Source organism: Eulemur rufifrons, chromosome 1 (genome assembly GCF_041146395.1).
Source record: "Eulemur rufifrons isolate Redbay chromosome 1, OSU_ERuf_1, whole genome shotgun sequence".
Classification (NCBI taxonomy): Eukaryota; Metazoa; Chordata; class Mammalia; order Primates; family Lemuridae; genus Eulemur; species Eulemur rufifrons.
This window is the reverse complement of record NC_090983.1, coordinates 4,330,808-4,343,583: the sequence shown is the minus strand read 5'-3', so window position 1 is coordinate 4,343,583 and position 12,776 is coordinate 4,330,808. Positions and strand designations below refer to the sequence as shown.

Sequence of the window (12,776 nt, the reverse complement as noted above, 5' to 3'; positions counted from 1 at the left end):
CAAGCTTATTCTAAGTGTCCTCTGAAATTGATCAATTTTTGTTTTGATCATAATATTAAATTCATATTTAATCAATAAACCTTAAAAACTGTACCTATCCTTTCACCGAGCACCTCTCCTTCCAAGGATCCATCCTTAGTAAATAATCACGAATGTGTGTGAAAGTATAGCAGTGAGTGTGTTCCTTACAGCACTATTTGTGATAGAGGAAAATTGAAAGCAGCCTAAATGCCCATCAGAGAGAGCTTGGCCAGCAGGTCATCACCAGGTGGAATACTATGCAGCCATTTCAAATGATGCGGCCAGACACTGCCATGGCATTGAGTGGAAAACAGATACCATTAGGCGAAAAGGGCAGATTCCCAAGCAGCAATATACGTCATGCTGGCTTTTTGCAAGTACATGTATATGTGTAGATGTGTTTAGAAAAAAGACTAAAAGAACAGACATCGAAATTTTAATAGTGCTCAGCTAGGGACAGCCATATCATAGTTTTTAAATTTTTATGTTCTTTTTCCCTCTCTTCGTTTTCTAAACCTGCTGCAATAACCATGTGTTTTTAAAATCCTTTTTAAAGACCATAAAGTCTAAGAATCAGTGCCCCCAGCCCGCTCACATTTCTCTCAGCTGATGAATCCCGACACGTGACGTTCCCGGTGCAGGCTGAGCACTCCCTCCGTTACGCTCCACCCTGAAGGCAGCAGGAGCCGTGCCTGAGAAGCGCCCTCACCCTGCATTTGCTCACGACCGGCTTGATCTTTCCCTGACGTTATTAGTAGCTGTGTACGTTTCTCCCAGGGTTCTCAGACCTTACGTTTGTGTGTCTTGCTCTATGCCCAGTCCCGACTGACAAGCCAGAGCGAGGCCATGGCCCTGCAGTCGATCCGAAACATCCGCGGGAACTCCCACTGCGTGGACTGCGAGACCCAGAGTAAGTGCGCGGCAGCAGGCGCGGGCTCCTGGCGGGAGAGGGACGGCCCCACCTGGCCACCATCGCAGTGGGTCCACGTCTGTCTTGTTTGGCGGATGAGGGTTAACGCCTTTTAGGGAATTAAAGTGTCTTTGTTTGCATTTATGGTAACACAGTAGCCTCCGCACAAGCCGCATCTGCAGCGTGCGTTCCTGCAGGTCTTGCTTGTCCTCGGACATGCAGATGGGGGCGATCTCCCCGCAGGTGCAGCACACCTGGCCCCACACTCGCACCCTATGCGGTGTCTGGGAAGCAACCTTCTGCCTAATCGATGGTCGCTTGTTTGTTGTTCCATAAAAATAGGGTACGGTTGGTTCACTCCTGCCCAGAGATTCTGCTTTTTGTGTTTTCTTAATTTCAATATCATGTGTTGTGGGTTTTGCCATCAAATGATGTCAAAATCTTTTTTTTTTTTTATCTTAAATTCATTGCACACTAAAGCGTTGGCTTGCGCTGATGAAGTTTGTAATTACTGCTTTGTTCTCTGGAGCAACCCGGTTTATTTCACGCTTTCCGCCGTCCGGTGCGCAATGCTGCTCCCCTTTGAGAAAGTTGCTCGCATCCTTGAGGTTGGGGCTTGCTTTTCATTCTTTAAACCCCAGCCCTGAGCACAGTGGTGGGCACATTCAGTACACTTTTTCCATTCAATTTTTTTGTTAAGCGGTGTTTGAAAGGGAAGGAACTCTAGTTCTCACGAGATGAGAGGTCCTGGCAGCAGGCTAGGTGCTCCCGGGAAGCAAACACGCATGACGTGGTTGGTCAGCTGTCCTAGAGCCCACAGCCCGGGCACGCACTGGCCCCCGTGACCGTGAGGCCAGGCGCCGCGCTGAAGTCCCATCCGGGCACGTGCGGCGTGACTCCGAGCAGGCTTCCCGTGGGGCTGAGCTGGGAGTGGGGCCCCGGGGGCAAGTGGAACTCTGCAGCAGGGTGGCTGGAGGCCCCGTCCTGAGTAAGGGAGCAGGTGCTTGGGCGGGACACCGGTCGAAGCCAATGGGCTGCAGATGCGAAGCGAAGGGTGTTGAAGTTTGTTCCTCACCTGTAAGCACAGGGAAGTCTGTAGAGTCTGAGAGCAAGGAGGAGCTTCTGAGCTGTGCTCGGGGAGGGCCTGGGAGGCAGAGGCAGAGCGAGGAGGGCCGGTGTCCCCCCAGGAGGGAGGGAAGCGCCGCTCCGAGGCCGCTCAGGGGCAGGGCAGGGGGCAGGGGAGAGACCCAGAGTCTGTCTGCGGCCCCCACAGGGGTCTGTCCTGCGGGCGGAGGACGGGGTTTTGTCTCCCAGTATCTTGAGGTACTTCTTTAAAGTATCTTCTTTTGTTTGAATTTCTAAATTTTGCTTCAAATGTGTGGCGAAATGGAGTTAGAAGAGACAAGCAGTTATTTGAAGTGTGTTTTTATCACAAAGTTTTCAAAGTAAGAGCTTTCTTAGAAGCACAAAATCTGAGAAATAGTAGGACCTCCATTAAGGGAAACAGCTGCAATTTTTTCCACCGTACGTCCGAAGATTCCTTTAAAAGGAACGAGTCCGTGGCTTACAGGGACCACGGTGTGTGGCAAATTGGAGGTCGCAGGTCCTGTCTGGGGTGAGGGTGGAGAGGAGGGCCGTGGGACAGGGAGGCCCGTTCAGGGGGGACTGTGGGGACAGTTTGTTTAGTGTGAGACCATGTCACGTGGGCAGGTGTACAGGGTCAAGGGCGGAGCTGGACAATTCGGGAGAAAAAGGAGATGACAAGCGTCCATTCATTACGTTGTCTGTGTCAGGCCATGGGCCCCAAGCCTGATGCAGGCAGGAACTGGCACCCCACCACCACGACAGCCCCCCAAAGCCTACAGTAGGAGCACGTCCAGCCTCTCATTTCTTAAGCCCGACCCACAGGTGTAACCTCCGTCCTGATAACCTCGGGGTCCCTGCCCTAGTGCCACCTCTCAGAGCCTTCCCTGGCCGCCAGGTCTGACGTTGCACGTCCCTGTGTTCTGCTCCCTGGTGGCCCCAGGCTCTGATGTATCTTAAGGTTTTCTTCTTTCTTGTCGCTCTGCCCCTGTAAGACCCTTATCCTGCTTTTCCGTGGGCAGCGATTTCTGCATTTTGTTCGCTGCCACATCCCCAGAAGCTGGTGCACTGACACTGGTCGAACACGTGAAGGAACGGGTGTAATTACGGCCAACACCTAACACCGTACTCCCCATGTGACAGTCGCTGCTCTAAGTGCCTCGTAGCGTTTAGTCCTCGTGACAAGCCCTTGAGGGGGCATTATTGGCCTCATTTCTCAGGGGGAGCTGAGGCCCAGAGAGGGAAGGAGACTTGCAAGGGGCAGGCAAAGGCAGAAAGACAGGTGACAGCACACGCCCAGCGTGGAGGCCCCAGAGGGCAGGGCCCCGGGGCTGTGGGGTCGCCCGCACAGGAGAGGGCCTGGAGCCAGAGAGGGAGACAGGAGACGGTCCAGAGCCTTGGGGCCGTGCTAGGGGGCTGGGGCCAGCCAGGCTGAGGTTCTCAGCCCTGGTGCCGAGACACAATGGAGCATCCCAGGCAAATTCAAGGTGTGGAGGGGAAATTGCTGCTGGTGAGGCTTAGATAACACTTGCTAATCCGTCATGGTCCTCTCTCTGCTGGAGCAGAAGCCAGGCCCCCTGGAGTAAGCTCCAGTCTCACCTGTGTCCCCGTAGGCAGCGCAGTGGTGAGCCCGGGACATGGCAGCTCTTTCCTCCCCTCAACATGTTTGATTTCATGGACAGCTGAGTCCTGTCGCTCGAGTACGTCCCACGCGTGAGTGTCCACCTTCACATCTGGGCCAGGACCGTCGAGGCCTGCGCCGAGCTCCGAACAAGGGGTCCGCCGTGTCCGGACCATAACCCACAGCTGCGTGGAGGCTGGGGCTGGGGGTCAGAAGCACATGAGAGGTTCTTTAGCAGTTTGGGCGAGCGGCAGTAGGATCCCAGTGTAAGCAGTGACAGTGGGGACAGCGTGTAAGAGCGTTCACTATGGCACTCCACGATGGGCTGCAGTGGGGATGTCAGGGAGGAGAGGGGTGCAGTGGGGGTGGGGGCAGTGGAGGACGCTGAGTTCAGCATTGACTTAGCTGAAAGTACACAGGCCTGGTGTCCCCTGTGTCCGTACTGATACCTCTCAGGAATTCTCGTGTGACACGTGGGCCTCCCCACACCCCAACACCAGCACCAACCACAGGGCCCACACCCCTCTTGGAAGGTCGGCCCCCCAGTGTAGGTCTGAGCACTTCCAGGTGTTGGCGTGAGTGGACACGTGGCCTTGGCTGATGGCGCTGACATCGCGGTACAGCCCCACGGTCAGACAGAAGCCCTTTGCCGCTTCCCGGTAAACCTTGCCCCACGCTGGCCACCCTGGCTTCCCACTGGCCCCTTGCATGTGTTCCCTGCCTTAGTCAAGCCACTCTTTCACTCACCTGAAAACCACGTGCCGTGGCAGGTCCTGAGGAGACAGAGCACACGGGAACACGTTCTCACAGCCGGGCTGCCCCTCCTCAGGGAGCACAGCACGTCGGGTCTCCCGGGCAGAGCATGGCTGCCAAGAGACCATCAGCAGGGGGACCTTGCTGCTCTGTGTGGGGCAGGCGGTGGGCGAGGAGGACGTCGTAAGGGAGGAAGACTTCAGGAGATGAGTAGAAGTGGGCCGGGCAGAGGGCCGGGGTCCAGACAGAGGAGGGGCATCGTGCACAGGGGGGTTGAGGAGCTGCTGGTGCTCACATGAGGCAAGGTGAGGAAGGGGGTTTGGTTCCAGTCTTGCCAGGAGGGATTTTGAACTTAATCTGAATGGTATACGGCAGCCATGGGTGGCTTTTGAGCAGGGACATGACATGGTCAGATGTACTGTGTGTGACAGGCCCCTGGCTGCTTCGTGGAGAGTGGTCTGCAGGGAGGTGGGAGGTGAGGCTTTTGCACCCCTGCTGTGAAGGTAGCGAGGACCAGGGAGGGCGCAGTAGGTGCAAGGCGAAAGGGTTGGATTTGAGAGACAGAGAGTGCTGTGGTCGGATGTGGGAAGACGGAAGAACTCAGGTGGGTTCCCAGGGCCCTGGCTGGAGTAGCTGGGCGAGCGCTGGTGCCGTTTGCTGGCAGGAGAATGCAGGGCAAAGTGTGGACGAGCATCTGCGAGGTGCCCAGACGGAAACGCATGTGGCAATTACCATAGCTCGGGAGTGAGGAGGTGGAACGGTGGGCAGCTGTTAGCACTGGGGGGTGAGTGAAGCTGTGGGCGGGGTGGAGTGTGCCTGCAAGGAAGTGTAGAGGCAGAAGACAGGACCCTGCAGGACCCCGAGTAAGGGGCAGATTTGGGAGGAAGAGCTGGGGAAGAGATCAGGATGGAACAACCAGAAGAGAGGGAGAAAGAGCCAGAGAGCCCATTGGCCTCAGAGGCATCGAGTCAGTGTCTCGAGGAGGGAGGGAGGCAGGGGGCACCACCAGAGGTCAAGTGACATGACGGCCAGAGAGTGCCCCAGGTTTGGCCCTGGAGGGGCTGGTGCCTCGCTGCCCATGTCCCTGTGTCTGTGGCCAGGTGGAGGGGGGGCCAGGCTGTGCGTGACCACGAGGGGCAGCAGCAGGGGGCTGGAGGAGAAGCTGGCTGTGCGGGGTGTGGACGCCAGGCGAGAGCCACACGCAGGAGGGGTTCCTGCAAGCTGTTCGCCACGCCTCCCTCCTCCCTAAATATGTCTCAGATGTTAAATAATGGCTGGTTTTCTGATTTCTGATGAACTGGCGTAAGGCCATTCCCAGTCATTTGCCATTTGTGGAACGAAGAATATCTCTCCCAGTGAGTCAAATGTGACATCAGCTACCTGGTGTCTTGTGGACTCAAGTGCACCTGGAGTCAGCGCTGACAGCCCCTTTAGGGTAAGCCTTGTTCGCTCCTGTCCGTGGGGAAAGCCCCTGACTGTCAAGGGCAACCCCATCTTTGTGGATCAGCTGTAGATTCTAGCACGAGGTTAGCCCGGAGCCCCAGTTCTTGGTCCTCTGATGATGCCAGCTGGTTTCACACAGGAAATGGTCCAGTTCTGGGGTCCCGATGCCATTCTCTCAACTCCTTTGTCGTCCTGCACAGTCGTGGGCCTGTCTGATATGACAGCCTGTCTAACACAGCCCCACTCATTCTGCAAGTCAGGGTTGGTGGACCCCGCCCGCCATTGCCAGCAGGGAAGGACGGAGAGCTGGGCAGGGGTTCCTCAAATAAGATCGCTGAAAACCATGTTCTTCATTGCGGCGTGCCTCTCCTCCGTCTTTGAAATTCGCAGACACGCCCATTGTGCGCCTCATAAAAACTTGGATGTGCCCATGGCTGTGGAGGGGGTTTTGAGGGACACTATGGCGTGGGGAATGGCCAGAGCCGCAGTGTCACCCAGCTGCCCCTCATCACCCCTTCCTGCTCCCTCCCACCAGCAGCTGCCCGCGGTGGATGCAGAGTCCCGTGGGGCTGTTTCCATGTGCATCGGCGCTGTCGAGGCGAATGCTGCTGTCGGGGTGTGGGAAGTGCGCCGTTCTACCCAAACCCACACCTGCAGCTGTTTGCTGGGTAGCAAATCCCAAGGCTCTGGCTTAAGCTCTGTTTTTTTTTACGTTACTACCAACCGCCAAATCTTTCAAGACACCTCGAACAGCACTGAGTGCTGGCCGTGCGGTTCTGGGGAGGGCTCGTCAGATGTGAAGTTGAACTGAGGGGTGGTTTCGTTTCCGGGGACAGCTGGGATGAGTGATGACGGTCTGATGGCATTGTGCCTTCCGTTCCTCTTCCCGTAGATCCCAACTGGGCCAGTCTGAACTTGGGAGCCCTCATGTGCATCGAGTGCTCGGGGATCCACCGGAATCTCGGCACCCACCTTTCCCGAGTGCGATCTCTGGACCTCGACGACTGGCCGATCGAACTCATCAAGGTGATGTCGTCCATCGGGAACGAGCTGGCGAACAGCGTCTGGGAAGAAGGCAGCCAGGGGCGGACGAAGCCCTCCTTAGACTCCACAAGGTAGGAACACTGGAAGACGTGTTGCTCCCGATGCGTTTTGCCACCAGTTGGACAACTGGAAATGACCTTAATGGCAGCCACAGTGGGAGTGGCCCCGGCAACCTGTAGCAATGCCGATTAGCCCAGCATGGAAATGCCTATATTTAAAATGGGTCTTAAGCAGACGTGGATAATTCAAACTCCTTAATTTTTTATGTTTGTTTTTAGGCCTTGGGGATTTCTTTCCCCCTCTTAGAAATGTATTAAGCTTCTAATCTTATGAATATATTACTTTAATTAATACATTTCTAATAGGCGTAAGCTGTGCTGTTAACACTAATTATGAATTTTTGATTCTTTAATTTTGTTATTATATCTTTGATAAGCATCTGTTCCGTTGGTTCCCCCCCAACAAGTGATTTTATGGTAACAAAATATATTTTATTTTCTAAAACATATCCCTAACATATTTAATCAACCAAGTTGGGCATAATGTATGGTGACTCCTCATTAATGTTAATTGTTACCCAGTGTAAAAAACGCATTTATTTTGAGGCCATTTAGTTTCTCATTTTTCATTTACAGCTATTATAAACCGTTTTTGAGTACACATACATATTTAATGCTCCTAGGAGGTGATAAAATGGCGTGTCTTCGGAGAAGGCGTATTTCATAGCGGCGGGACAGGCCGTTTCATCTCGGTAGTTGTCTAAGGCATGCGGCTCCCAGGCCGCTCAGGTGCTGTGTGTGCTCTGTCTCCCACACAGGAGGGGGTTTGAGGTTTGCTTTCGTGTTCACCTCCCAGGTGTGTGAAGAGATGAAGGGAGACGAGATGTCTCCCATCATTAGCACTTTTTAAGATTGCCCTGGTTTGTTTTGCTGGGGATGAGATCAAATGCAAGTTCAAGTGGCGATGTTCTGGCTAAGCCACGGAAACCGGTCTCTGCCGCTGAGCGGCAACGTGAGAAGAGTTGGTGGACTCTGATTCATTAACACTGAAAAATGAATTTGTGGTGCCACCTTTGGTTCACTTCAGAGAATGAGGCTGATGGATTATTAATCTTGCTCTTTATTAGGTACCTTGTGGAGAGAAGTGCACAGAGTGTATTTGTTTAAAATTGTGTGGGTTTTATATGCAAGCTCTTTACAAGTTATACTGTATAATGGAAATATGGGTCACTTTCTCACAAACTGAAGAAATGATACACTTTAAAAATTATTTCTCTTGATTTAGCACTAACATAGAAATCAGCTGAGTCATCAACTATGAGCATTCTGAAAAGGTGAATTCATGTTTTAATATCTTTTTTCATAGATGTCTCGTTGAAGGATATTTGGGTCTGAAAATGAAAAATGATTGGAGATTACATTGAGTTTAATGTAGGAATGTAGGAAACACTGAAATAAGTTGAAAAAATTAACTTTATGCATCTTACTATTTATGTACAAAAGAAACACATATCTTATTTTTAATGTCATGAATTAGAAAAGCTTGTTCAATCCATTAGAAACTAGAATGATTAAAAACAACGATGCAGGTTGATTTTTTAACTGATAGGTATTTTATGTTAATTTCATCTTCATTCATAAGTGAAGACTGTGCACAGGGATTTTACAGTGCTAATTTATATGTTTGAGTTAAGCTCTTGGGTGCACAGCTTTCTCTTCCATCTGGTCTTACGTATATCACATCTTTACATTTAAGAGACATATTTCAGAGTCTGGCTTTCTCACAGATGGAGGGATTGCAGTTACGTTCCGTCTCTTCTCTGTCACACTGGCCTTCCTAAACAGCAGTTCTGAGGGGGCATCCCCCTCCAAGTGGTGATGGTGATGTGGTTACCAGCCATTTCCAAAGGTCACTGTTGGGTTTCCAAATTCTCTTCTCTTCTAAGAAGGTAAACACGTATCAGAATCGAATGTTTCTTTGCGCCCTTCAGTAATTCTTTCAGGGAGTTTTGTTCTTAATTAAAATCAGCAAATATTCATTGAGCGCTTTCTCATAGGGAAGAAACGATAAGTGATGATTTGTAAACTCTGCAGTGATTGGTGAACGTTCTCAGGGCCAGCGGAGGCTGCCAGGGCTCGGTAGAATTCGGAGAGCGGAGGGACGCTTACGGTGGGTATGTGTCACTGCAGAAATGGCGTCTGAGCTGGACTCTGCAATATGGGGTGATTTCCAAGGTGCGGGGAGCGGAAGCATCTTGAAGGATGGGCACGGCCTAGGCAAAGGCAGGAACATAGTGGAACAGCTGAGGGGACGTAGGCATGTCAGCAAGTCCCTCACCTTGGGGCTGGACCCTCGGTGAATGAGGAGGAGCTGGGCTGGGTGAGGCCCTGGGCGGGCCTTTGAGCCTGGGGCAGCATCTCAGGAGCCACCCTGGGGGCGGGTGGAGGGGGAGTGGCTTGGTCTGTTGACATGTCCTGATCGCTGCCTGTTCCCCAGAGGACTAAAGGCAGCCAGCAAGGTCACTGGAAGGGACAGAGACAAGAGGCAGGAGGCCAGTTTGAAAGGCTGTGGTCCTGGTGGAACATATGGGAGCCCTGGTTACACTATCAACAGCAAAAAGCAACTCGGTCTAATTGTATAGTAGTAATTCAAGCACTGTCACCTTCACTACCTCCCACACTCTCCTTAAACAGAAACAAAGAACTGAAAGTCCAGGCTGGCGTCGCCGTGAGGAATTGCATCCGTGGTGTGAGAATGGATCTCTAGTCGGATGGGGCCTCTCTGAGCACTCCCGCCCCTCCCCCACCCTTTGGTCTCGCTGCAGAACCTGGGATTGTTAGTAGAAACAGCCGGAAGGTTCTTTTAATGTGGCCCTGAGGTAATACCAAAAAGAAATATTTTAATAAATTTTTATCTCTATCCAAGGAAGAGCCAAGTGCAGTATATTCAGTCTAATTCTTGGAAAAAAAGGCCCAGCTGTTTTCCCGAGGAGCTCCAGTCCATTCCGCCTTGTTCAGAAGATTCACTCTGACAGTGGAATATAATTAGAGATGTGCCGTGCCCCCAAACACACACACTCACACACACACACACACACACTCACACACACACACACACACACTCACACACACAGGCACGCAAGACCATGGGGAAGTAGAACACAGCAGATCTTCCTCCAAGAAACAACCAGTTCCCCCAAACCGCCATGTATTGGAGTCACCCAGACCTGCAGGCCAGTTAGGGAAACGGGCGCCTTTGAACAGCTGGCTGGCCTTCTGCCTGTTGTCCCTGCACCCCTGATTAGGGCAGCCTCGGACGGCTTATAATTGGTTCCAGCGATTCTCAGCCGCCCTGAGAACTGCCGTTCAAACTTGAGCAGCGCTGTGATCAATGGAAACTGACGGCGGCTGAAGCAGTATTGACTTCCCATTCCTAAACAGGGGAATCATTAGTCAAGAAAAGCATCTTTTAATTACTCCTAGGAAGAGAAAAAAAAAACTTTTTGGATGGATTCTGCAACAACTGCCATTTTTTTCCAGCACATTCGATATGAAATTTATTGTCGCAGGAGGAGGGGAGAGGGTGCCCTTCACCCCTCGCTGTAATGGGGGTTTAATTTGGAGAAAGAAGCACGTTAGGGGAGAGATCGATGCCGTAACAATTAACTACATCTGGGGTGGAATCAGAATTCTCCTGTCTAATTGCTATTGATACCATTTAAGCACACACTTAAAATATTGATTTGAAGGGAGGATGTAGAAGTGGTGTAGAGGTAGTGACGGTGGACAGAATTAACTAGATTTTAGGGGTTTAAGGAGGGGGCAGTTTGCTGTCAGTGGGATCAGGACCTGGCGACACGCAGCGTGTGCATTTGTGTGTTGCGTGTTCCATACCATAATGTGCTGTAGAAAGTCCAGCAGCTGGGCCTGGCACCGCCTGTGGGTTCCGGAGTCAGGACACACGGTGTCCCTGTAGGGAGAAGTTGCCGAGCTCCTTGGTGACCCTTCCAAATGCGGGAATAATCAGTTCAGAGGTAAAGACGGAAAAACAGTCAAGGGAATGTGGCTTGAGTGAATGAATGATCGGGCAAGCGATGCGTGAAAGCGGGAACTGGCTGTCCTAGAACCCACGTCAGGTGCTCTTGTCACATCAGGGCGTTGGAATTCTTCACGTGTTCATGAGCGAAACTGGGGCTCTGACATTTGCGGCACCAGCGAAGCCATCTCAACAAACCTGGCTGTGCGTCCCACCTCCCCACTCCCTCGCCACCCAGCGGTGTTGCAGGGCTTCATGGCAGCCCCGCGGCTGTTGTTCCTTGTCGTCATCCCGCTTCGCTCAGAAGCTTTTTGGATCGACTGTGCTGAACACAATGTCCCACAGGACGGGCAGAGCCCTCTGGTGCCGCGTGCCTCTTGGCGGAAACCGCACTCTCCTGGGCTGTGCTGTTCTCCCTTCATGCCCCACCTCTGTCTCAGGGTCAAGGCATCCGGCCTGCCGGGTTCTGCAAGGACTAGCTGCTGTTTGCATTTTGGTACGGGCAGCCTGTTTACATGGCGGTTCGGGAGCCTGCTGAGGTGGGCCAGGCAATCAAAGGAGCCTGGGAGTGGGGAACTGTGTTTCCAATTCCGTGAAAGAGCTCTCGAGAGAAGCTCTAAGCGCAACTGAAGTCACCCATTACCTCTTTGATGCCTCTTGGAAGGGAACCGAGTTTGCTGATTTAGTACGCATTCTTTCCCCTTTTTTAGCATCCTTTTTCTTTTTTTTCTTTATTTGTAAGTTCATCTCCGTGCCTAAACTCCCTTCTTGCCTCCAACCTATAAAAAGATGTCGCCTCGGATAGGAAGATGTGGGGCCGACATCAGAAACCTGCGTGGGAGAGACTGGCCGCGCACTTCCAGATGGAGCAAGTCTGCCCAGTGATGTGAGTTCCGTCCCTTTTTGATTCCGGAACTCCACTTTCATCTTATTTATGCACATGGAGATATTGATAAAGGGGAAATGTATCCAAACTGAAAATAATTGGATCCCTACAGCTATCTCTGAGATATTAAAAGCAGTACCACTTGGCTGTGTCTTTGTCTTGTTAGGTTTGATCATAAGATCACAATATAGTAATCTCAGGCTCAAATTTCTGGCATAAAGATGCACTGTTCCAAATGTGGCCTCAGGGGACATGACTGCCCACACAGCCCCAGGATTGTCTCATCTTATTATTTTTCAACAGTTCTTGGCCTGCTGAGGTCAATGTTTTGTCTCTTTTGAGTGTTCCTCTATGCTTGACACCTTTTCCTATTTTCTTTCTTTAAAAAAAAAATGGGGAGGGGGAGAAATAGGGGAAAAAAATAAAAAAGGGCTTTGCTGTGATGACCAGTCCATCTGCAGTTGGGTGGCATCTGCTCCCCACATGTCACTTCCCTCATTAACAAGCAATTGAATTAATTAAATGCTACTCAGAACACGCATAACAAGCTACCGGCAGTGTCCAAATTAGCACTGATAATCAAGGATGATTTCCTTTATTATCCTGCTAAGTGGTGTGCAGACTCTGATCTCCCTGTCTGCCCTCATCTATTTACATACCCCCAGCTCCTGCCTTTGGAAGCGGAGGTTATCTTACCTAGTTAATTTGCCAGGATCACCGAGCATGGCGGATTGATGCCCTGCCCCCGCCGCCACTGCCAAGCGCGGCCCCCTCCCCGCCGGCCCTCCCCCAGCCCCAGCCTTTGTATCTCAAGCTCACTGATAAATTAAAGGCCACCCCTGTGGTCTCTCAAGTGAGTAATAGAGGCAGAAATTTCATTTTGCAACTGGCTGATTTAATGATCCAAAGGGTAATTAATGGCCTGATTATCTTAATGTTAAATATGTCCGGCAGCAATTACTGTGACCTCCCGCTTGTCA

At 51.6% G+C, this 12,776-nt stretch overlaps 1 protein-coding gene across 3 annotated transcripts in view; it reads left to right on the top strand.

Moving 5' to 3' along the window:
- The window catches only part of AGAP1 (ArfGAP with GTPase domain, ankyrin repeat and PH domain 1), a 520,729-nt gene that overhangs the window by 453,867 nt on the left and 54,086 nt on the right, over window positions 1–12,776 (top strand). For all 3 annotated transcript variants that reach the window (XM_069466874.1, XM_069466774.1, XM_069466883.1), the window contains 2 exons: window positions 841–931; window positions 6,724–6,946. In XM_069466874.1, the coding sequence (XP_069322975.1) occupies window positions 841–931; window positions 6,724–6,946 (314 nt within the window). The remainder of the gene's footprint in view (window positions 1–840; window positions 932–6,723; window positions 6,947–12,776) is intronic.